The sequence below is a fragment of the Anser brachyrhynchus genome, assembly GCF_964034855.1.
Source record: "Anser brachyrhynchus genome assembly, chromosome: 5".
Classification (NCBI taxonomy): Eukaryota; Metazoa; Chordata; class Aves; order Anseriformes; family Anatidae; genus Anser; species Anser brachyrhynchus.
Window position 1 is genome coordinate 43,319,221 of NC_137699.1, and position 25,685 is coordinate 43,344,905.

Here is a 25,685-nt window from a genome sequence, read left to right on the forward strand (position 1 = left end):
AAATAAACAAAGCATTAAGCAATGTGAAGAGCTGTCCCTTGTCACACAGGGGACACAAGCTTTTCCAAGCACTGTTATCCTGCTCTGAAGAGCCGCTGGCCTGTGTCACTGCCTGGACCTGCTGCACTTCTGTCCAAGTCAGTGAGGGACGCATCTGGCCTGCAAAAGTACTTCTGAAAGCCCTGCTGTACACTTGTCTGCTTCTTTGGAGCCCCTGTAACCTTCTGAAACGCAGTCAAGAAGCCTCACAATTAATAGATGTCTTCTCTCGTTAGATTTTCAGTCATAGTTTGGGGAGAAAGTATTCAACTTTCAGCTGTCTTTTCAACCGCCAAAGAGACTGAAGAAATAAAAAATACTTTTCTACATCTGTTGCTTGCGCTGGACTCGGGTAATTAGGGCAAAGCTTTTCTGCACAGTATCACAGCAGAGGAAATGCAAATGCAAGTGCTTGGTCCTTTTGTAAAGGCTGGAAGTGGCAGATCCTTACCGAAGTACAGGACTTTGGGACATAGCCACAAGGCCATCCACCCACAGACAAAGCATGCTTCCCCTCCATCCTTCCAGCAATTAGAAGACTTACTTTCTAACTCAAAAAGTTGATAATCTTAATGTTTTTAATTTTTCTCAATTGTTTTAGTATAGAAGGGCAACTGCGAGGCTCAGTACAGCTTATAAAAAAATCCCATTACAGTTTAAACAGAGGAAAATTTTTTGCTTTAAATAAAGATGCTAAATTAGAGTAAGTCAATGTTAGGTAATTGTTTAATTATTTTGATCGTCTATCTGCTCTGCGCCGTCACTTCTTTGCTTCCCCAGGCCCCCTTCACTCTGCCCACATCTGCAGGGCATTACCCATAATGTAACCAATACTCCAGATGTGGTTGCCCTGCTGCCATAGAGACAGGACCTATCAGCTTTGCAACATGAACCATCTGTGCATATGACCCAAAATCACTCCGGCTTTTTTTCTAACCACCATACTGCTGCGCTTGTGCTGCCCACTTGGCTACTCCAAATTTGTCCCCACATGCACCAGAAACAGAGGATTTCCTCCCAAAACGTGGCCAATGCATGCGACGATGCCTACTGCTTTCTGCCCACTGCGTGAGCCAAATGCCCCGAGCCCGGAGGGGTGCAAGGGGTGCATGGCATGAGGAGGAACGGAGCAGTGACAGACCCTGGGAGGAGTCCTCCCTCTCCTCGTCCTCCTTGTTCCTCGGCTGAGCCGCCGCCCTCCAGCCTGCGCCTACGAACTCGTTTGATGTTTGTATTTCTGCAGGAAGCGCAGGTCCCAGGGACAGAGGCTCTGCTGTGTACGTACCGATGTGATCTTTGGCCGGCCGCACAACGCTCCCCATTCAGAACCATTTACAAACTGGTACTGAGAGCAACTCTCCCCACTTTCCACGCTGCTGCAGATGTCAGATAAACACCAGCCTGAGGCAGCCCTGCCGCGGGGACCTGCACAACTCCGTAACGTGCTGGTTGTCCCTGCCCTTTGCTCGTGGCCCCTTGTGCAACGTGGCCACGATCATTTTTTAGATTTCACACGTACACCCCTACTCTCTGCAGCCAAACAGCCTGAGCACGTTCAGCCTGGCATTTCCCTGGTGAGTGAACCGGAGTCTACACTAAAGCTTGAAGTTTCACAAGAAGCACCGACGTGTCCTTACCAGTGCTACGGCATGCAACATCCCCAGCGGTCCTGCGTGCATCTGCTCGGTCCCCACGCCGGTCGGGACCACAGCAGGCTCAGCTGGCGGCACTCGGCAGGATGCAGCCCGTGCCCCCTCCTGCTCGCCGTCTGGCTCCCCGTGCCGCAGATGCGTTTTCGCACTTGTTGCTTTCGTGCCATGCTGTCAGGACCGCCGTGCGCCCGGCGGGAGCTGCCAGCGTCGCTCCCCGGGGATCAGCACCGTGGTTCAATGCAGCAGGGTACGTCCCCAGCACTGCGCTGCAGACCAAACCTGCAGCTCCGCGCACCTCTGCGCATCACCGGCAAGGGCCGAGCCGCTCTCACTTAGCCATACAGCGAGCGCCACTTCTCCCAGCCAGCCCTTTCACCCCTTCCAGCGGTAGCATTCCTAAGGGGGCATTTCGAGCACAGCCCTGCCTCCCGAGCTTTCCAGAGAAGGGCGCCAGGACGGTGCGGCTCGCCCCAACCACCCCGGGCTCTGGCGGGGCGGCCGGCCTGGGGGGACCGAGGGGGCAGCGGGATGGCGGCGGGACCTGCCCCGGGCCCGGCCCGGCTGAGCTCCGCCGCCTCTTATTCCCGCAGAGCGGCTCCGAGCCCCGGCAAGCCGCGAGCCCCGTCAGCCCCGGGCTCCCCTCCCGCGGCCCCGTGCGGCCGGGAGCGGGCTGTGCCCCGCGGCGAGCCCAGGTGAGAGCCCGGAGGGACCCCCCCGACCCCCCCCGGCGCCGCCGCCTCACCTCGGCCAGCTTGGAGCTCCTCTCCCTCGGGCTGCTGCCGCGCTGCCTCCTCACGGGCAGCCCCCTGACGGCGGCCAGGAGGGTTGTCAGGAAGACAAAGCCGAGGAGCAGCACCACTTTCCCTCTGACCAGCGGCATCCCGCCCGGCTCGGCACGGCTCGGCTCGGCACGCACCCCGCCGGGCACGGCCGGCCGCCGCCGAGGCCGTCCCTTCGCGGGAAGGGGGCAAAAGGCAGAAGATAACCCCCAGAAAAGCACAAGGTCCCGCCGGTGGGGCAGGGGCCGGGGCCCGCTCCCTCCCGCCGCTGGCCGAGCACGTTTCGGGCTTGCCTGCCGGTGCCACTGATGCTGCGGGATAACTGCAGCGCCCCGCGAGCGTGTGCGGGCGGGGGGGCCGGGGGGAGGAGAGGGCTTCGCCTCCCCACCCCCCGTGCTAATCCCGCCGGCAATCTCATTGCCTTTCCTCCTCCCCCACCGGAGTCACTCCCCGGGGCCGCCGCCGGCCCCGGCCCCGCTCGAGGGGCTGCCGGCGGTGCCAGACCGCCCCCTCGCTCCCCTCCGCTCCTCCCGGGGGCTGCGTGGCCGGGGCCGCCGCCAGCCTCTGCCCCCCCGCCGGGCCGGGCCGGGCCCGGGGCTCTTTGTTCCGCTCCCCCCGGCTCGGCCCCCCCGCGGCACCGGGGGGACCCCGGTCCGGCCCCCTGAGGCGGGACGGGAGCGGCGCCCGGAGGGGCGGGAAGCGGCCGGGGCAGGCCCGGGCCTCCCGCAGCCTCCCCCGGGCAGGGCCCGGCCGGGCGGCACCGCGGCTCTGCGCGCCCCGGGGCTGGCGAAAGGAGGCTTCGGGCGCTGCCCGGAGCTCCCAGCGTCGGTCCCGGCCCCACAGAAGGGTCGGGGGGCTGCGTTCTGGGGGCCCAGGCTGGCAGCAGCCCTCCGGGGAAAGGCACCGCGAGGAGGGAAAAAACCTTGGGGAGGGGACACGAGCACAGCCCCACACGGCACCCGGGGCCCTGCCCGCACCCACAGCCCAAAGCAGGACCCCAAACTTCTCCAGCGCCGACATCTGGTTCGTGCAAACTTGGGGCCGAGACAAATGGAAGGAAGTGTTTAAAACAAGCCCCAGACCGCAAGACAGATGTGAGGTCAAGCGTCCCATGCAAGATGGATCAAGGAGCCCTTTCAAACATTTCATTAGCAGCACGACAGCTGATAAGTCTGACAGCCACTGTACGCACTGGCAGAGGGAATCCCCTCCAACAGCACCCAAGGGCAGCAGGCAGCTTACAGAGCTCCCCGGGTGGTGTACGCCCGGATCAGTCATCCCTGCAGACCCACCTCTCCACAGCAGCATCCCAGGCCATGCTGTACCAGAGAGTGATAAGAAATACGATAAGAAATAGCCAAGCATGCATCTCACCTACAAGGGTTCCTGACTTGGGAGTCCCAGGACAGAGAGGGACACTGATCTATCTGAGCTCTCAAACAGGCTATAGCTTTTCTCAGCCCCATTGGTACAGCTTTAAGAAAAATCACAACAGAACTTTTATTTTTAAATTCTTTATTATGCAGAACATAGAATATATTTGAATGGATTTTTTTCCCCAAGCAGGTTTTTTTTTTTTCTCCAGTGGTTTTTTTTTCTTTACATGCATTGTTACCTTTTTAAAGCCAATGTACCATCTGTTTTATCTTTTCCCTGCCCATAGAGCATCCAACTTCATGTTAATCCCAAGTGTAAAAAAAATTAGACATCTGGCATAAAATATTTTGGGGGGAGCCCATTTAAAAATTTTATCTAAAATGTCTTATCTACAAAAAAATCCAATATATTATGTACATTATAGCAACACAGAGGCATAGGAATACAGTGCAATTCAAGACTAAGTGCTGTGACTTGGTAATTCTGCCCAGGGCTTGTGGAAATGTGGGCCACCATTGGCTTTGGGACTGCTAACCTAAAGCCTCAGGCTCCAATGTTACTCTCATCTCTCTCAAACTGTCCTGAAGTCAGTAGCGGAAGGCTGGAGATGCATTTAGCTTAATATACCGTTAGGGGGTAGCAGAAATACTGTCTGGACAGCATGAGATTTGGCAAAAAAAAGTTAATGCTTTACAACGTCCAGATGTTTTGGTGCACATTTCACTTAGCCAAGGGTATTTCTGGAACTGCACCAACCCCTGGCGTATTCAAGTGAGACCTGTTCACCTAACATTGAGAAAATTAATTTGCTAGCTGCCACTGCTTTTGAAGTCCCTGACCCTCTCAGTAATTCTGCTTTCAGCAGCCCAGGGACCAGTTACCAATGTTTGCTACATAGGAACATCAGTGCAGAACCGCACTATTTTTGGCCTTCACATACAGACACCTCTCCTGCTCCTTAAACAGCTGCTCGCCAGGCTCAAACACAAATAGAGTCGAACCTCTCCCTCCCTCCCCAAGAAAACAGCAGTACGTATTGCTTAACTAAGAGCACAGAGTATTCTTCCGTGGGCTAAAATCCACTGCATTCTTCAAGGTCAGTTTTAATTTCAGTTCTTCATACCAAGAGTCACAGTTTAAGGCCTTCGACACACACCACACTCACCTCCTTCACCCAGCCCCTTTCGGGGATGTAAACACAACAGCTCCAATGCCTGCACTAAACACTTCTCTTCAAAGATAATGCACAGTACCTCGTCACACAAACACTTTGTCTGTGCTTTAAATTCACATCCAAGTCTTTCACAGGTAAACAACTTGCAAGACCGGGAATGTTTACAGGAATACAAGCCATCACAATGACATCTGAGTTGTTTTTTGTTGTTTTGCTTTCTTTCTGAAACCATGTTCAAGTTACACAGGCCGTATGACCGGTGTTTTTCCCCAAATGGTGGTCCGATACCACTTGGGTGCCAGCTCCAGAGCTGAAGCCAACAATTCACCTGATGAGGGGTCAATCCCGGGCATTCGCAGACCGTTCTGTGCTTCACTAGGGTTAGAGCAGAACAGACCGCAGGCACCTCAGCTCTCCGTACAGAAGGTGCAACCCACACAGATCCCAGCACGCTTGGCTCTTCCACAGAGCGAGCACAAGCCGTAGGGTTTCAGACAGAGCATTTTACACTGGGGTAAATCTCCACAAGTTTCATTCCGTGATGAATTGAGGGAGCTTATGCACAGCACTCCAGATACAATAATGCTAGATTTCTCTTAGATGACTCTTAGATGAAATGGGCATCTCATGCTCACGGCTTTCCTCCAACCTTTCCTATCATCTGTCTGAATAGATAATACGGCTTCTGCATGAGAACACTGCTGTAAGCTGAATATTTTTCAGAGGTAAAGAAGTGAAAATTTGCACAGAAGGAAACGTTTACTTGGTGTGGAGAAGTTTTAGAGAAGTGTCCCTCTGGCCACTGAAAGTTGCATTCCTATCTTAAGGATCCTTGTTCCAGTACACATGGAAGATCCCTGTACAGCTGAGAGTAACTGGTGACTGACTGCCCCATTCCTCCATCTCTGCTGTATCAGGAAGTCAGATTTCCTTCATCCACACAGCACAGGGCCAGATCACTGATTTCACTGGAACACTCCCCTTTCCTGCTCTGTGCGAAGGTGCAGCTCTGACACTGGGTACCACTTCTGCACTCTCAGAGGAAACATCAAGAGAGGAATGATGAAGCAATTCCTTCCCTGAATGACTTCATCATGGTAAGATGTTTGGTTGGTTCACTCCTGAGTCTTTGCCTAAAGCAGAAGCATGCTACACCAATAATCCAAGAACCAGAACAACTCTCTAAGGATGCTACTTAGAAGGAAAAAAAATATAGAAACTGAACAGAATTAAATACACCATATACACAGATACTATACAAGAGTTTGTGTTTTCTGTAGAAACAAAAACAAACACTTCATTACAAAACAAGCAAACAAACAAACAACAAACAATAAAAAAACTTGGTTTTCCTCTCTTCCAAAGAACTAAAGAGAAATTATGAATCCGGCTCCTTAAGGCAAAGGTCTCCTACTTGGCAAGGCCAGATTCTAACAAGAAGCAGATCTCTTACTCTTCGCTGGATAATAGGAGATTCTCTACTTTCTTAAAAGAATATGGCCATCAGCCTTGAAAACTATGTTGTTTCTGAACCCTTCACTCAGCTCAACAGAGTGAAAATCTTGCTTGCTAAGGTCTTCAGAGCGGTACTGGGAAGATAACTATTGTATATTTACAAGCAAGTTTAGCCAATGTACAGTACAGGGCAAAAATCCTTTGTTCAAAAGCAGCCTTCATTTTCTTTTGAATTTTGCATCTCTTAAGAAATACCAGGAGTCATTTTCAATTACAATGTCTCAGAGAAGTTGGCAGGGACTGAAGTCTATTTCTTAAGCAGCTTTTCTTCCTTTGTGATGTCTCAAGATTGGTTCTTTCATTCACTTCTACTGCCAGGACAAAAAGGAGACAGATTTTGGGTCAGTACATAATATCAAATCAGCAATCCACCCTACACGTAACCGTGACAGCACACATGCTGTAGGCTTGCCTAGCACCAAACCAGTAGTGGTTTGCTTCTTAGGTTGTGGGAGCGGAGTTTTTCAGTAGGTGTGAAAAGATTTTCCTGGCTTTTAAGTTAACAATTCACTGAACATGAAAGTGCTAAATGTTAGACTGCTTAATTTTCAGAAGTAGTTTCAACAGGTACCAGACCGTGGCAGAACAGGTTCCCCCAAATAAGAGACCTCCTTGGGTGTGTATGGGGAAATGTTGCTTCTCAGAAAGGATATAGGAGTGCTGAAATGTAACCAAGCAGTTTGCAAATGCTACTAACTGCCTGAACGATTTCTGAAATGTCTTTGCAACCCAGAATTCAAAGTCACGCAGACAGCATAACACAGCAATAAGATACTAAAGAGCCAAAGTTTAGCATGAGCACAATCTCCTTTCAACAAGTACAAACGGAATCCCAGTATGGAGACGGATAATTTTAGAACACTGACAGTTCCAGAAGCATTACACAGGAGTTATCTGATTTATTGATATTTATCCAGCCTTTTGTCCTCCCTTCTAAAAATAAGCTGCCCTAAAACTGAATCCCAGAGACAAGACTAAGACTAGAGACTTGTAGAATCTGTGATAACCCATCTCTGACTTAACACATCACAAGTTTCAAACTGACTGACTATGCAGTGGGTACCAGCACGCTGTACATCTGGGAAGGCTCAAAATAGCTCTCCGCTGACCCATGCCTATGCCTTTGAGTTGGTTGGTTTTGTCAGCTCTTAAACTGTTTCATGATCGAGTCAACCAACGTCCTCTTGTTCCCTGCTACAATCAAGAAAGAAAAAAAGAATAGTTCTTTGAGGTAAAACTTCTCAAAGTCAGAAAGCAGGTCACCTGCTGGAATGTTAGAGCTAGTCCTGGGCAGAATGCAGGTGAGAAAGGTCGAACTGATAAAGTAAGCTTATGTAAGTGCAGTTTACTCACTCTGTGGCTGAACAAATGAGATTACTCCATAGCCATCAAGGCTGCACATGCAGGTTACGAACTTCTTGGACTGTGTACACACTGCGCTCCAAAAGGCTAGCAAACAACTTAGGGGACTAAGACAGAAACACTTACCCAGGCCTAGTTTGAAAACAGTCAGTTTTAGTTCTTCTAAAGTAATTAAACTTCTGAAATGCAATGGTGAAAAACTGAAACAGTGTTTCGTAGTGCCATTACATTAAAATGTAGTAAGATCTGTAAAGATGTGAAGATAGATATTATATAAAATAGAAACCAATTCTGCTTTAATTCACTAGATGTATTTGCAGAACTGCTTGGTTCCGCTTGGTTCCAGTGACCAAAAAGCTCCTTCCCCATTAGCCAAAGAGTGAACATAAAAGAACTTATATATTTATTTATAATTTATTAATATATAAGTAAATATATGTGTGTGTATATATATATAGCAGCACCAAATTGCTTTAAGCTGCATTCTGCTCTAGCTTTAAGATGAAGAATCTGTTTAAGAAACTCCACTGTCACCTGCAAAGGGCATTATGCTAACCCAAACTCAAGAGCTGGCCCAAACCCAACTGACACAATGTTAAAGCATTACTATTTTTGCAAATAACCTACAAGTCCAGGGAAACAAAAACACACCAAGAACTATACTGCAACTGGCTCCTGTTGTAATTTTTTTGGTATCTCTTCAATGATCTGTTCTGTTCACTGAGAGAATTCAAGCTGCAGAGCAGACCACCTCTAAGGTGCACTAAAGGAAAGGTGTCTATTTTAAACTTTGATCAGAGTAAGACAGCGTGGAACTTGAAAAATAAAGATTCCAAACAGCAACTGGCTCAGTGAATATTAATTTGATCTCACAGTAACAGAAATGGAAAAAGAAAGACCTCAAACCAAACGCAGTTGTGAGGACAGTTTCTGTTTGGGGAAGGCCTATATAGACATACAGCTGCCAATTAGGAGACTTTGTTGGCTAATTGAAACATAACATACAAGATACAAGCTGTCTATACTCATTGCATAAGAGCCTTGGACAACAAGGACAAAGAAGAACATCTCATACGTGACAAGAAAAGTAGTTCAGTATGGCAAAGGGCAGCAATCATTCTTTCACAGATCTGCATGAAATAAGCGGCTCCCTAATAGCCATCCATTGTACAGGCCTGCTTGTTCAGAGGTTCTGGTCTTAACAGGAAGCACAAGGCTTGCTATGGTTTACTTAAGTCCAAAAGCACCCTTCTAGAACCTATCAGCTACCAGATATACTTGTTCGTGGTTTTTTAATAGTTCTAAAGCAAAAGAAAAAATAATCTGAAGATGAGAAAGCAATACACACAAAGAACATTTTTTTTAAAAAAACAGAAGTATGTCAGAAGGAAGACAAATCATCCCATTTTAAAAATAACTAACACAAAAATCTCTCCATCACTTACCCTATATCAAGAGGACAATTACTGTCAAAACCAGGAGACAATCTGATATCCATACTGGGAAGGAAAAGAGGCTAGAGTCCCCGAAGTCTTTCTGCCTGTGGCTTACAGAACTAAATAATGTTTGGAACAATGGTCCTGTCAGTGACATGTCAGCAACACATTTATTTTAAAAAAAGCTAAATTCAAGTTTTAAACACAAGTAACTGCAAAAGGAAAAAGCTTTGGTTGATTATCCATCTTGTCAAATACGCCAAAGTTAGCAATCAACAGTTTCTCTAGGGAGTTTCCAATGAACAGACAGGTTGGCTCACTCCTTACTGGGAAGGTCAGACATCTAGCAGTGACACTGGAAATGCTGCCATGCCAGCATCACACATGCTCACAACATCTCAGCCAGCATTTGGGAGGCTAATGGTGCATACAAAGTCTGAGCTGATCAGCCACAGCCAACTCGGGTTGCTGTGAACTTATTGAGACAAATAAATAAAAAAAGCAACATGAAAAAATAAAGCCAAGCACCTCTAGGGCCAGACCCTGAAGACACAGGAATCAAAGCTTTTTTTTTTTTCTCCTCTCCCTATTTACAAAATGCCATTTAGAGCTGATGTGGCCACTTCAGTATTGTGAGGAAATGTCTTTTATGCTAAGCAGTCATAAGTGTGTTGTTCACAGACTCTGCGGGCTGTGTGCCAGTGTCCCACAGGGTGTGTCCCTCCCACCAAGGCACATGGAGGGAGCTCAGTCTTCTGTTTCTTCATATGTAGTCTCATCAAATGGCCGGTCCAAGAGAGGTACCAAACGGTGACGGGAATATTTCAGTTGCAAAAGGTCCCCAACTTCACTGATTTCTTTTAAAGCCTGAGAAAGAGACCACAGTATATCAGCAGAGGAAACAGATGCAAGAAAGCTATCAGCACATCTTCATTTTTGCATGCCAACAGACCACTGACAGCAAAGTAGGATTTCACCAGGCTGTAAGTCTGTAGGTTTGGAGGTGTGCAGGATTTGTTTTTTATTTTTGTATTTGGAAGCCTCTAGACCAAGTGAGCAGCACTGGTCATTTAACTGAGAGTGACCTTACACCTACCTACTTGACTACTCCAACTCCAAGGCAAGAACATAAAACCCATCAATATTACCCCAAACTTCACTGTCAGCCAAAATAAAGCCATGCCTATTCATAGACAGGTCAGCTGGGAACAGTGTTCCTCCTGTAGTCCCAAGTCCCAGCAATTAATTATTTAATTAAAAGACTTTTGTGTGGATTCCAACTGTGTGCTTATTGGTGGAGCACACCAGGCACAAACCTACGAATAAGACTCCCTTCCTAAGGGGTTAATAAAGCTGAATCAGAAAAAATGTACCTGGAGGTTTGACTCCTCTTTTTGCATCATTCAATATGAAATCATTGTGCATGCTAATATACTGTGCCTGAAATACTATTGTTTTTAAACTACAAGGCAGTGAAAAGCAGCCTGCGATATTATGCTAACAGCTTCTGTTGATGTATTTGTTATATCTGCATTTGACTAATTTGAGTTGCTCATATGCATCTAGAGATGCAAGCTCTACATCATACATAATATTGTATGGGAGATTTTTTTTTTTGCCAAGGAGAAGTCATTCAAGGTAGGACCCCAAGCATATTTTTTTTTTATTATTTTTAACTCCCTGGAAAGCAACCCTCCTGGACTGTTGCCACAAAGACACCACCTCAGCAACTGATGGCCCAGAACACTGCTAGTGAGCTAACAAAACCTTTCACCATATGAAACGCATGCAAATCATATGAAGTTTACCAGAGATCAAGCATCTGCAAGCATAATAAGGAAAGTCAATATTCATTTAATCGTGCAATCTCTTTGATAAGAGAGTCTCACAACAGGATTTGTTAAAAGTCAAACTCTAAGCTTTGATTTATTTCTCTACAGATCATTCCTGGAACAATGTCCAAAAATAAGTCAATTGCTGCAGATGAATTTCTAACAGTATGTGATGCTAATTATCCTACACCTGGCAAGTGGCAAAGATGTTGCAGAAGATGACTTTCAAGTTCAGTGTGATTTTTGAACTCAAACGTTGGCATTCTGCACTCCCTTGAATTTTAAATGTGTTCAGATCGGTACATTCAACATTCCTTTAGAATGCCACTGATTCAACAGTAATGCTCTAATTTTAACATGTTTTGGGTCAGATGCCTGTCTCCTGAGAATAGTTGGCAGACGGGGGTTAATATCCCCACATGCTTTTCCTTCCTGGATGAACAGTCCAAGTTTTTGTTTCTTTAAACAATGGCCCCTCATGCTTGTTATATCTGGCAGCAAGAACTTCTCCACTCTAAAATCTGGGGGAATGACAAGCCCAGAAGTTGGACCTCAGTTAAAAAAAAAAAAAAGCACAACAAAACTCCAAGAGCATGGGCACAGTTTGCCAGAGCTTAAAGTAAAGACCCCATATGGAAACAATTTAAGGTTGAATTTCTGTTGAAAGAGCCTGTTAACTGTTATTCTTGAACACAGATTTAGGATTTTATTAATTTAAAACAAAAAGGTCCATGTGACTACCAAAAAGTACAAAGGAAATGGCATTGGTGAACTCTGACTTCAGGAGAGTGTAATATATTTTTCATCACTGAAAAGAAAGCACCAGCCCACAGGGATGCAGGTTATGAGGGACTTCACTCTGATCCTGAGCCAAATATTTTCAGGCAAGGAAGTTTTATTTACATAAAACAGTTAAAATTGTAACTGAGAACTGTTCCCCCATCATGTGGGTTTATTTAATAAGAACAAGGAAGCATTACAAATATCAGCATTTAACAAGACAAGCTTCTCTTCCCCATAGTCCAAACCTGGATTAATTTTGTTTAGAAAAAATGCCACGGTAATAGCACTAGTTAGCATCCATGCACACGTGGATGGGCTACCCAGTTCTCCTGTCTCGGACTTGTAGAAGCTCTCTGCCAGCTCTTCCCACTTGTACTCATTTCATTTTTTTTCCTCTTGGATATTGTTGCCACAGTTCAGCAGAGGGATCAGATCTGATGCTGCCTTAATTACTAGCTGCCTGAAATCAACTCCCTTTCACTACAACACAAGAAAAACACAACACAAAGTCACCGACACAAAGACTTGCTCCTTATTAACTCCCCTTGCCAGTGTTCTGGGTTCAGAGCATTCAGTTGTTTTGAACTTTGAAGTGGTTTATGCCAACTTGGAACAAAGCCTCCACATACTGAATTAAATCAAGATTTCTTCATTCACTTCAAAATTCACACCTCATTTTGTCCTTGATTAATTTTCTTAGGCAGACAAGCCCTAATATATTAAACAAGTATTTCTTTTGGTTTACTGCATTTAGCACCTACACGGGTACTGCAGAAATGAGTCTTCAGAGGTAAATGCACAAAACTTTAAATATTTTCTGTAAAGTTGAAAGACTTGTAAGTAGATTGATTAAAAACAAAAAACTCTTTTCCTAAGCAGGCTAATAAAAGTTGCAGATTGTTTTTGGAAAAGAGCAAGTATAGTACTTGTAAACATTCTGTGAAAACAGCTTGTTAAGATTAAGACTCCAGCTAGTTGCTAACAGAGAAGACAAAGACTAGCTGACAGCAAGAAGTTCTGTGGCAGCGAAGGATGAACAGTCTGAAACCTTTTTTGACTTGTTGGTAAAAGTCTGTTTATATTACAGCTCCTACTCGCTGTTCATGCTACAAAATGTTAGTGCCTGATCATACTTGGACACTGGGTATGATTTCCCCTTGATAATTCCATCATGACTATTCCCAGCCACCTTCTTGTCCATAATATATTTGAAAATACTTTCAAAGATTTCTCACTGACCTCATGGGCCTTCAGATTCTTCAATGCAAGCCTTATCAGTAAGGACTAAGGCAATAAAGGTAGCATGTAACTTGACTTTTTCCATGTACTTTGTCACTAGGTTCCTATGCCATTCAGCAGCAGCCCCACGTTTCCCTTAGTCTCCCTTTTGCTACAAATATCCCTAAAAAAGCCCTTCTTGCTGTATTTCATGTACTTGAACACATTCAGCTCCAAGTGGGCTTTGGCTTTCCTGACCTCATCTTTGCATGCTGAGGACAACGTCTCTGTATTCCTTTCGGGTCCTGCTTGCACCTCTTATATGCTTTCATTTCATGTTTCAGTTTTGTCGTTTTGTTCATCCATGCAGAACTCCCACTGCTTTTGCTTTCGTGCATGTCAGGATAGAACATTCTACAGCCTGGAGATAATCACTTGGAGGAGTGGTGGGGGAGGAAAATCAACCAGTTCTCCTCACCCTCTCCTCTTTTCAGCACCGTATCCTATGTGATTATTCCATGCAACCTCTGTAAAGTGCAAAGTCTACCCTCCTTAAATTCAAGGTTGTGACTCAGACTAACTTAGGCTCTGAGTCAGAGAACAGCAGAACTGGAAAAATCACAATGGAGAACTCTGACTGAGCCTAGGACAGACTATGTATATGTCTATCTTATTTAGAAGACTCAAAAATGAATGTAGTTACCATATTCAAAATGTATGGAGGATAGTCAGGTTTATTCATAAATCCCCTGTCAATTAAATTAGTCAGAGAGTAACTCTCATCCTTAATTTTTAAAGTAGCATCTCCTAATTGAAATATAGACCTCCTTTAAGAGGGTTGCGGCTCCTGCTGGAACATGTCTAGTGTGGGCAGGAGCCAGCAAGGCATTGCACATGGCACAGCCTCATTCAGGAGAGGATCATTTATGATACAATGCTCTGAAGCCATAAACAAGAACTGGAATAGTAATGTTTGGAATGAATGTGCTCACTGGTAAGCCACATGAAGGGGTTTGCAGTTGCTCTTGAAAATAATACGGATGTTCTGTGGGACCTTAGGCATTTTTTTTTTAATCAACTTGTGTCTAGTATCAGAAGCAGCAGATTTCCTTTCTTTTAAAAGATTCAGTTTCACAAGCCCAAGAACTGAAGGCAGAGCCTCTAGAGAAGGGAAAAAGCAGTGTCTCAAGGGAACAAGACTGTCCCTCTTGCATACTTGAAATGGCAAAAAGTTTCTGAAATTTACTGAAGGCAGCCATTCTGCTTTGTTGGGGAAAGGAAAGAAATAGTGTCATTGCCAGCTCTACTACACAAGGCTTTGAACATTAGGTTCAACTAATTTGCATACCAAACATCAAACCAGTCTACAAAAAAAACCCCACAATTGTTATCTCTGTTTATAGAAGGCATAAGCAAGAGGAAGACAAGATGAGACACTTACCGTATCGAGCATCTCTTTGGTATGAGCTGCAGACAAACAGAATCTGGCTCTGGACTCGATGATTGGGGTTGCAGGGAAGCCTACAACCACAACACCAATGTTCCGCTTTAGCATCTCACGCCCAAATGCACTACCAGAAAGAACAAGGAAAATTGTCAGAATGATACCGGAGGAGATAGAATGTCAGCATAAAGGTCTCAGTATGTTAACCCATACTGGCCTTTATTAAACAAGCCAGGAACATTGAAACTCAGAGCTTCTGGTGCTTTCTTGCGGAGGTAGAATGTCCAGTCGCAAGGCCCTCTACTTCAATCCCCGGGTGGTAAGCCAGGGATGACCATACGTGGCAGGGGCTGGTCTTTTAGCAGGCTGTTTCCAAATGGATTTGTAACCTAAACTTGAAAATATTTCTGATAGGAAACCGAGACTTAGGCTCAGAAGTTTGACTACACAAGGAATTCACCCCTGTTGCAGATGATACTGCTATTTCTAAATGGTTTGTTTCTACCAATTAAATTAAATTCAGGTACATTATGGAGTCACAGAATGTATGACTTTTTAAGTGCTTTTCATGGGAACATTCAAATTGCCACCATAAGTTAAGGTCATCTAATATAATACCAAACGTTTTTAAGGAAGGTGCAAAAATCTCGATCAACAGTCACAGAATACCTTCACAAAACTAATGACTACAATGATTAAAGAAGTTAGTGGCTGTGACGTATGCGATGAGAGGAATGAGTATCTAGATTCTTTCCTTAATGGCAGTGCAATTGTCGGTGTTTCTAGAGGCCACAGGAAATGATTCAGCCCTTTTAAACTGACCTTCTTGTCTTTAGAAGTAGCAATGAACTAAGATTTATGAATATTTACAACAAGAATGCACTTTTACTTTTTTTTTTTTTTAACATTTTCTGCCTTCTGCTGCAACAATTTTTCTTATTTATAAGTATATTCTGGTATACTTTATTTTGTATCCAGTTAGTACTCTCAAATTTGAAAAAGACTTCAAGAGAGAAAGAAACGATGAGGTAGACCCAATGTAGACCCCAATGGCCAACTATCAGAGCTCTGTGCTCTTGCCTATTTTTAACTAAGCTACTTGCCCAAATGCTCAGCTAGCAAACATTTTCATGAACATTTCCAGGGAAAAGATTGCACTGATTAGTAGAACAGCTGGAAGGTAGACACAGTACGTACTATGTGCTGGACAGCACATACTGCAGGCTCCACAGCACCCGTAAAGATTATGGGGCCTTTTAAATTTGGTTGCACTGAGGAGGGTGGAAGACTACCATATCTAGCTTCATGAAGAGAGCTAGATATTTGTTCCCTCATGGAATCACAGCTTAGCCAGACCAAAGACTAGCTGAGCTAGAAGAACACTAAAGGTGTTCTGTACTGCTTAAAACGAGGCTATGCTTTCCAAATCTGAAAGTGTTGGTTGAGCACTGCGTTATACATGGACACTAAAAAGCAGCTGTCAAAGCCAAGTTGTCATTGAAATCAGGATGTTTACATTGCAAAATATTTTAATATACAAGTTATATCCTGTTTGCAAAATTTTAGACTTAAGTATCCACACAGCAGTCCACAAGCATTTCTAAAAAAACATGTATTAGCATTCTATTTGTACTTACAATAATTATGCCTTAGCTATTAAATCCAGACTGGTTAAAATACTGGGGATTTATCATTACAGTAGTAGTGTGTTCCCCCTTCTCTTTTTTATTTTATTATCACTGTTATTGTTTTTTAATTTTCCAAAGTTCAGCTATGGAAATGTTCGCTGCTTCTGATCCATGAACTGTTGAGAAGTTCTTCCACTAACATTCTTATATGAATTTCCAATCAATTCTGGCTTCTCTTTAGTGCATATATGCACTTTACACATAAATAAGATGAAAGCTTTACTACTGCATGTCACGTTTTAAAAATTGCTTCTCTGAAGTGCTCTCCTGCAGCCCCAAGCTACAAGCCCCAGTTTTATCCAGATCACTTATAGGAAGTTCCTATGTTTTACAAAACTTAGTAATGGTCACAGAAGTAAAAAACAGAACAGTCTTCCCTTACATTTACAGAAGTCTTAATATTCTTTTAGCATCCTAGCTTTAAAGTAGATGGATGAGAAGTTACCCTGTTAAACCTACCCAATTTTTGCTGGCATGTACAGCATCAGAGGCACAACAGGGGAATCTTCATTTCCATAGATGATAAAGCCCATCTCTTTCAGTCGTCTCCTGAAATACCTTGTGTTCTCTGCTAGCTGCTGCACACACTCTTTCCCTAGAAAAGAAATTAAGACCATGAACACAACAGTCCTAAATCACATGTGTAATTGCAGCACAAGACCTCTAGCTACACTACAGACTATGAATGTATCATTTGTGCTTATGGAAGTGTTAAAGTTGGAACAAACTGAATTCTCATCTGTATTTTTCTCATGTAATCAAGATTAATTACTCATTTTCAGATAAGGCTGTAGCTGAATGGACTAAGACATGCGTAATGGACAAGCATAATTGTCAAATCCAAGAACTTCCTAGTTTGTTTGCATCAGAATTGTATCAAGAGATACAAATCTGACAAAATGATATAGAAGCCTGCTTTTAAGCAAGCTGCAAAATTTGCTCAAAATTCACTGATAACTGCACGTCGAAGAAGAGTTTGCTTACACTTGGAATAGTTACTGAACACGTATCAGCTCAAGCTCTTCACTACGTATTATCCTGCCTGCCTGCATTGATGGAATTTACCATTTTCCACCTGAATCTGCTTGCTGAACTGATCATGTGGCTGCTCTCTAACCTTTCTCAGTGAAAGTGAGCTGGGTTTAATTTAAACAGATTACCTCTGATAATCCAGATCACTTTGCACAAGCAACAGCAGTCAATTTATCATGTGTTCAGCCTATTTTTTTTATTTTTATTTTTTTTACATTTGGCAAAATTAGTACACAGAACATTGGATTGCTGGTACCAGCTACCCAGATATGCATTGGACAACCTATTTATCAGTTAAATTTTAAAAGATCCACATATTCTCACCTAAGTAGATGAATGCAATGATGCATTTCTGATTAACTAATATTGTAATGTGTTTAAGAGATAAAACACTGCCATAAGACTATGATAGGTAGGTAACATTTATAATTGCTTGTCTCTGGTCCACAGAGTATATTTTCGGATAACTGATCATCCAGACACAGCCTTCACTAAATGAGTAATTCATACACCAAAGCACTAAATCTTCCAGTGCTGATATATGCCACATAGTGAAGTTGGCTGCTAGATATTAATAGTCTCCCTTTAAAGTCATAGCTAACATAAGGTGATTACCCAAAAGGAACGCCAGGCCTCAGAGACATCCACACCCACGTAGCTATGCTCCAGGCCAGAACAAATGTAGTTTTAAGAACCTATACGGTTTTTGTAGCCAAGAGTATCAGACATTCCACCCACAACCATGCAATCAAAGGCAAAATCCCATCAAAGGCAAAGCATAAGGAAAAAAATAATGAAACCTGTTTGCAAAACTTGGCCCTTCATTAGTGGGCAGGAACTGGTATTTTTAATTGTACTCGCTGCCATTTGAAACATCTCTTCTCCTCCATTAACAGCTTTATTTCTTAATCTTTTATCCCCCAGAGTTTCTGCAGAATCTTAATTCCTCTTCCCCCCAAAACAGCAAGATTTCAGTAAAACACAAATGCATTTTGTGCTTACAAAACTTATTTTGGATCTGGCTCACATTAGATCAGATCCTCTAGCTGAGACCCAGCTTTTTCTCTATGTTTTCAAACCAATTACTTGGTTATTTAAATAAGCCAGCCTGCAAAATGAGGTGAAAAAACCAAACAAAAATCTTCAACCTACTCCAGGAGACCAGAGATAGCAGACCAAATGTCACTTCTTGCATTTCTAACATTCAGGCAATCAATAAAAACACAGATGTCCAAGAACAGCTGGAAAGAGCTATCTACAATCAGGGGGAATAAAAAGGTACCATGGTACCTTCTGAGAAAGCTGCATCCACTTGTTCCTACACAAAAATGCACAACTTTTGACAACATTCCAGGTCAGTGATTTATAATCCCATCAAAATAAACATGAAATTTCACCGCTGCAGGAGTGGTAAGGTAATGAACACGGCTGGGTATTGCTGCTGTGATCTGCCCCTCTCCCACAGCCAGGGATGCAGATCCTCCCATACCACACAGCAGGAAGTTTACAGCGTATCAAGCAGGAGAAGAAACTTCTGCACCTTTATAGTTTTCCCCTCTATATACTCACACCATTTTCCAAATTGCTGGGAGCCTTCCAGGCTAAAGATTAAAGAACAACCTTAATTTGTAGTTGGCAACTGGTTCACAGTCTTCCGTAAACTTTTTCCCATAAAAAGAGTTTATGATTCTAGATTTGTCCTTACAGATTGAAGGGTGCTTTGAGATGTAAACAAGTTTCATGTGCAAATCTCTCAGTTCCCTACACACACAAACACCTATTACAGCAACCAATAGATGTGGAAGATGCTTACAATCTTCAGGTTTGTGGTCTCAAAAGCTTGTCAGCGTTTACTCTGCTCCAGAATCATCTGTCAGTTTAATGAAATAATTACCTCTCTAAAAACTTGCCACCACGGCTACAGCAGTAGTACTGAGAACTTGGAAGTGTATTTAGTGGTGTCTTCTCACTACCTATGACGCGTCACTACCACCTTCTGAAAAAGAGCTGTAGCTGTAGGTAAGCAAAGCACCCAGGTATTGAACAAGAACCTGGCAAAGGTTCCTTCCCCTGCACTTTCCTTTCTCCCTGTACTGCGTTCAGCTCCTCTCCTCTGCATGTCAGTGTATTTCGTCTCCTAATCCAATATAAAATCCTGCACTTGAAGAGTGATGCCACATGCTATTTAAGTAGGATTTACAATATTAGGCAAAAAGCATGCACCCAGTCTTAAGATCTGTTAAGATGTGCTGGTTCAGCCTCACTGATGCACAAAGGTGTAGCAGGCTGTTCATTGCTACTACAATTTTAGCCGTGGGTCTGTGACCACAAAGTTGAAGCAAGCAGTGCTCTGAGACAGCAGTGACGAGGTAACCAGTACCACTAATCCCACTCCTACCCAAACCATGTTCAAGCATTCAAACAGGACTTCAAAATCCCTTCCCAGCCCAAGTATTTTCTGAAGCTCAGAGCTCTGTCCACGTCTGCTCAACTGAAGGCCTAGAGAGACTGCCAGGACTGCACCACTCTTCCAGCATCTGGCTTTCTTGGCAGTACGCAGCTTCATTTTAAGACCACTCAAAGAAGGCTTGCTCAGACACCACCCTGCCAATTGTTCTCAAATAGGAGTTGTGCAACAATTCTGGTAACATCCTTTAATCTAGGAAACTGGAATGTGATGACCTTCAGGGAGGGAAGAAAGGGAGGATTACTGGAACTGAATTCTTTAAAAGGCTAGAAAACTAGAACCCCTTATCACAGCAACTGATCTGAAGTCCCTTATGGGCCCCGTAAATAGCTTAAACCAGCTACTGACAGACCTTTGCTGGAATTGGAGTATTAATTAATAACTTATCCTCTGCTTCTGTACCCTTTTACAAGTTTACTGCAGTCATTTACTGCAAGATTGCTCTTACAATTGAGTAAAACACTTTCTTGCTTGTAGCAGCCAGGACATCATTTAATCTAAAGCCCACATTTATGCCCTAAAGCACGTGCTGCCGTGGTATCAGAAGTAAGGGTCACACGCCAACTAAGGGGGAGAAACTCTCCCTTTACAGCCCTCAGCTCAGAGCTATAGTTGTGTGGATTCAGCAGAGAACGAAGCAAGAACAAAGAAATGCAGTAATTGCCTCTGCTTGGGTAGCTAAGATGAGCTCAGTATTTATAGCTGACAGAAGAGGAATGTGTTTTTACTTGACACAGCCTTATACCAGTCCACGATGACAACAGTCACTTTAAACTGACTTGGCTCACTTCCATACCTACATTTTGCCCTATGCGTAAGTGCAGAAGCACAGCAGACTCGGTGCAGAGTTGCAGCCCTCCTATCCTAAGTGCTAGTAAACAAGCATCAACTCCTGCATCAGCAGCAGCTTTGCGGAGAAAGCTACCAAGAACTCCTCTCAGACCTTTGCACTGCCCATAACACCATGGTTATCATCAACTCTTCGTGGCCAAGAATGCCAGATAGATGCTTTTGCATTTATAAACTCTAAGCAAATTACTTGCCCATTCTGTCAAGTGCAGTTACCTCAGGCTTTTAGAGCTTCTGCAGCAGAAGGGTTCAATACTCCAAGCTGGACCAATACAGTGGGTAATGGCTTAATGACTGTAGCATTTTCATCATTCTTCAAATATTTAGCACATACCTCCAATATGAATAGCAATTTTTGCCCACTTCTAAGCAAGCTTCAAATGACGGTGTTTCTGGATTTGTGCTGAGGGACAGTTTATCTATTCTTTTCGGGTATTTTACAATAAACGAAGAGCGACATATTACATCTTACAAATACATAAGGAGTCAAGCAATAATATTAAAACAATACAGCTAGCGTCTTCCAGGGGAAAAAATCCACTCTAGAGAAAGCACTCAATTATGAATCTAAAGCCACATGGGAAGAAAATCAGGACCTTTGCCAGGATAGAGTCCTACAGGTGAGAAGAATGATACATCATCACTTGTGACTGCCTCTGCTTTAAAGGTCCTATCACTCAAACAAACATAAGTTACAGTGGAAACAGAATCTAGGAGAGATTTAAGAAAGGATTTATTCAAGAATTTTAAAGCAGAAATTAAATTGATACTTACCTTAGTTATCTGCAGAATAAAAAAAGATGGTTGCACATTCCCCCACACCAAACCTGAACTGTTCTTGCAATGGGTGCTTTACCAGTGAGACAGATGAACAGAGATGGCTAAATATTCATTCAGCCACACTGCCCTTCACACAGAAATTCATGCTTACACTAGACAGCCAAATACTGCAAGGATTTGTACAAGCATACAAGACAGCTCTTATTTAGCAAAATGCAGTTCAATGAAAATTGCCCAGAAACTATTTTTTTTTTTTTTTGCATGGCCAGGATGAATATATTCTTGGGGGGGAATCTCTTAGATCGGAGCAACTTCTCTATTTCACACTAAAAATCATCTCTACAAAGAACAAAGCTGCCCTAGCATTTGTGGAAAAGACTCTGCTAACAAAGATCTACTATTTGTATTGTTCCTGTCATCTCTTAAGGCTGACGAATCAGCTATCATAGATGGTATTGGACTCGAGAGAAAATTTAGTTCAATTAGGATGTATTTGTTTTTCCCCCTTCTTGTGATCTCAAAGCAGTAATGGGAAAGCAATCACAAATCTGTCCTTCTAGACAATGCAACACTTAATCAGCAAGGCTTCTTGAGAAATAAAAAGGCATGTTGTATACAAACTGCCTACCAACTGACACAGAACTCTTAGAGAGGCAAACCAACTTCAGGTGGGGAAAAATAAACAAAAACCCTACAAGTGGGATTTTATTCTCTTGTCACACTAGGGATCGCTGTCACCTGGATCTAAAACACAGATACTTGGAGGAATACAAGAGAAGCTAAATGTTTAAATCTTGAATCAACTCTAGTTACAGAGGCTTCAAAGCAACATAGCAGGTCATCTTTAAAAATGGTTCCTGAGCAGTGAAATGCATTTGTATGCTCAAGCTGCAGTACAGTGCTAATTAGTGAACAGATACCTGTTCAATGGAAAGTGTCACATTAGATAGCTATCACAAAATTACTATACACTTGTTCATTAACTAATTTTATAGCTCTCCAACGCAGTTCTCATCTTGCAGTTTTAATTCAACCCATTTTTTTTTGTTGCCAACGCTGTCAAGGTTAAGATGAGCAGTTTCATGCCTTTATCTTACATACCGGTGGCAGCTAACATCTTCAGTTTTAATGATTTAATGGAAAACTTGGAATAAAAGAAAACTCTTGATATGAACAGACTGCTATTCATTACATGCATAATCATCCCACTTGTGATATTTATTGCCCCAAGTACTCAGTTTTGCTGTAACTGCTCAAGCTGTAATATAACGGAATGTTCTCAGTTCCAGTTTCTGTTATGTGAGCAACAAAATTCAAACATTTACTAGCAGATATTTCTAAGATTTCTCTGAAAACCTGTGATGATGCAACTCTGATAATAGCACACTGCCTCTAATAAAAATCAGTATGTGTCTAACAAGAAATATGTTTTATTAAGAAGATTGGCTGCAGCATATTAAGGACAACTTTTAAGTTACCAGCTAGAAGTAAAGATTAGGGCACATTAATCTTGATATCAAATCCGTAAGGTCTCTGAGATGGAAATACTCCATTAATTCTTAGCACAGGAGTTACTTTCAATCTCTACAGTAATTTGTTTCATATTTTTCAAGCTCGTCCCACCTTATAAACTCTTGCTAGTGCAGAGGTGTTGGAGGTGAGAAGCACTAAGCCACGTACTGACAGATGGACCATCCCTGATTTGCAGCCCAATCACTTCTCTTCGTATAGCTTATTTCAGTCAAGGAAGGGGTTTACCCCAGAGTAAGTTTACCCTGACAAAAATACCACAGCTTTACTTATGTAAGGATGACCTCAGCAGGAGTACTTTGCTAGGAGGTCTACTGATTCTGCAGGACTCTACCTGGGCTGGCTTCTTATCCTCCTCTTCTCCTGATGGCCACAAGCTAGGGAATTTAATAAAACTTTGCTCCCATGTATAAATGTTTTCCCAAGATTAAACAATTCTATTTTCTGATCTCTTAACAAAAATAAAATAAGCTAACTAAAAGGTAACACTCAGTCAAATAACAGTACTTGTGCAGATTATGGTAGCTGGGGAGGGGAAACGTGTGTACACGTGTCAAAAAACATCAAAGAAGCAGATCTCAACCTCCTTCAGGAAACACCACTGAAAAGCATTTTATAACCTGAGCAGTAACGTTTACTGACTGTTGTTAGTAACAACGGAGCCTCCCTGTCCTTGCGTGGAATAAAAAGAACTAGCAGAAGGGTATGTTCTGCAGCACCCACCATCATTCCAAAATGACATGGCTAACCTACAGCCCAGTTTTATGGAAATCTTTGACTATGCATCTTACTAACATTTTTACCAGATCTGTACATTTAAAGATCACAAAAAATAGTAGGATGTCCAGCCATTGCTGAAAACAGAAAAAAGCCACAATCCATTATGAAGACAGAACAAAGCGATACCATCATGTCCTGCTCCCCAAACAAGAGATAAGGTGGCCAAACATGCTACATGGAAAGGACATGGATCAGGTTGCAGCATTCCTTGTTTGTTTTCCTGGGAGCATCAGCATCAATGACTGAAGACAGAGCATTATTTCATTAGCATAGAGGCTCTTCTCCCTATATGCTTCTATCAAAGGGCCAGACAGAAGAAAAAGTGATAATTTCTAATTCAGAAAGCCTGTGGCTTCTGACATTTGGAACTATTTAAATCAAAGTAAGCTGGTGATGAAAACTTGGTTACATATATCATTCTCCAGAAGTTTGTTTCTTCAAATCAGAGTGATGCTATAATATATTCAAGCTTGTAAATTTTTCCACATTAAAATCCCCTTGTTTTTACAAAGGCTTATACTTCCATTCTGTTTATTATTCCTACATTTCTGTCTTTTGGTTGGCTGTTGCAGTGGAAGACATAATTCAGCATACTCTGTTTTGGAAACAAGCATTTTTCAAATCTCAACCAGGAATTCAATATTCTTCTGCTGATTTAACAGATTCTCCACTAAGCTTTCAGAAGCTAAGTTGCTTTCCAAGGGTTTATGAAGATCTCTTGCAACATCAACATAATAATTCAAGTCGTTTTCTGGACACTGTAGTTGTAAATACCTCATCATTCTAACACACAACAGACAACTTTTTAAGTAGGCATAAAGGCATTTTTTTTCCCTGCAATGAACATATTTTTCATGGAAGGTATAGAAAACTCCCTCTTCAATGCTTCTGAAAAACGCAAGTCAAGCATGACTTGAGGTAACATTTTCACAATGAAACAAAGAGCAAAATGTTTTTAGATTTGCCAAGTGGTAGAAAGGACAAGCGTGAGTTAAGAACATGTGACTGGGAACGTGGGTTAGATTCAAAACAAGGTAGTACCTATTGGAGTGCTACAGCCAGTAAGGTGAAAGCTAGAGGAAGGAGAGTGAGATTTTAAAGTAAAGAACACTGGAACACTGAGCAAAAATCCAGTTCAATACTGATTAAATGCCACTTTTATCTTCCAAGCAAAAGTTGCACGAAGTGTGATGTTGTTAAAATGCTGTAATAGATGTTTAAGGACCTGTGATCATAGTATTTGCTAGAATTGATTTTAAGAGACTTGTAACATAACCTGTCAGAAAGATGACTTGTAACATGCACTCACATCCCAGGGCAGAAAGTGGGAAACCAAGACCGATTCACACGGACAATCCCGCCAGAGGCCCTCACCTACACAGAGCCAGAAAGGTCGCCCCCCTACAGCAATCTAGTCTGTTTTTCAGCCCCCTGAAACCAACATTTTCGCTGGTTTCTACTGAGAGATTATACTATAAAAGCTAATGAAAAGGAGTTAGAGTGAAAGCTTCATTATACATACGCACAGGTTTCATATCTTTCAACATACTTTTCCTATCTCGTTGTTTAAGTTCCAGGGACAAGGTGGCTCCACATATATCAACCTGTTTCCTCTGAATTCGCACTCACAAACACTGCATGCTGCCAATATTTGCAATAAGAAGTCCACATCCTTCGCTTCAGACGATGTCTGAAGATTTTCATTACAGATCTACAGGAAGTATTATACACAATTATACTACGCAATCTGAGATCGCACAGAGACACATTAAAATGGGGTAGTCACAATGCTATATTCCCACAGATTTGCTTTATAAAGCATCGGTTCACACAGGCAAATGCCAAGAGAACCTGGGAAAACTATGAGGAACTTTGAAAAGGAAGTAATTAGCATCATCCTTTAATCCAGTGCTACAACGTGCATTACTGTTTAATAGCTCAAACTCTA

General features: G+C 43.0%; 2 protein-coding genes across 6 annotated transcripts in view; both read right to left on the minus strand.

The window, feature by feature from the left end:
• The window catches only part of ISM2 (isthmin 2), an 18,765-nt gene extending 14,952 nt beyond the window's left edge, over positions 1–3,813 (minus strand). For 2 of the 3 annotated variants that reach the window (XM_080592797.1, XM_080592796.1), the window contains exon 1: positions 2,434–3,813. In XM_080592797.1, coding sequence (XP_080448923.1) covers positions 2,434–2,571 — 138 coding nt within the window. In that variant the 5' untranslated portion in view covers positions 2,572–3,813. Of the gene's footprint in view, positions 1–1,676; positions 2,391–2,433 lie in introns of those variants that run through there. The other variant, XM_080592798.1, reaches the window with a different exon arrangement.
• Positions 3,814–3,968: 155 nt separating this feature from the next.
• Positions 3,969–25,685, minus strand: part of SPTLC2 (serine palmitoyltransferase long chain base subunit 2) — a 74,928-nt gene continuing 53,211 nt past the window's right edge. The window contains exons 10-13 of one of the 3 annotated variants that reach the window (XR_013951471.1): positions 16,759–16,894; positions 14,609–14,738; positions 9,344–10,201; positions 3,969–6,844 (exon numbers count right to left, since the gene is read on the minus strand). Coding sequence is in view for 1 of the 3 variants with exons in the window: in XM_080592795.1 (XP_080448921.1) it covers positions 10,082–10,201; positions 14,609–14,738; positions 16,759–16,894 (386 nt within the window). In the remaining 2 variants the exon portion in view is untranslated. Of the gene's footprint in view, positions 10,202–14,608; positions 14,739–16,758; positions 16,895–25,685 lie in introns of all 3 variants that reach the window. The other 2 variants (XR_013951472.1, XM_080592795.1) reach the window with 2 other exon arrangements.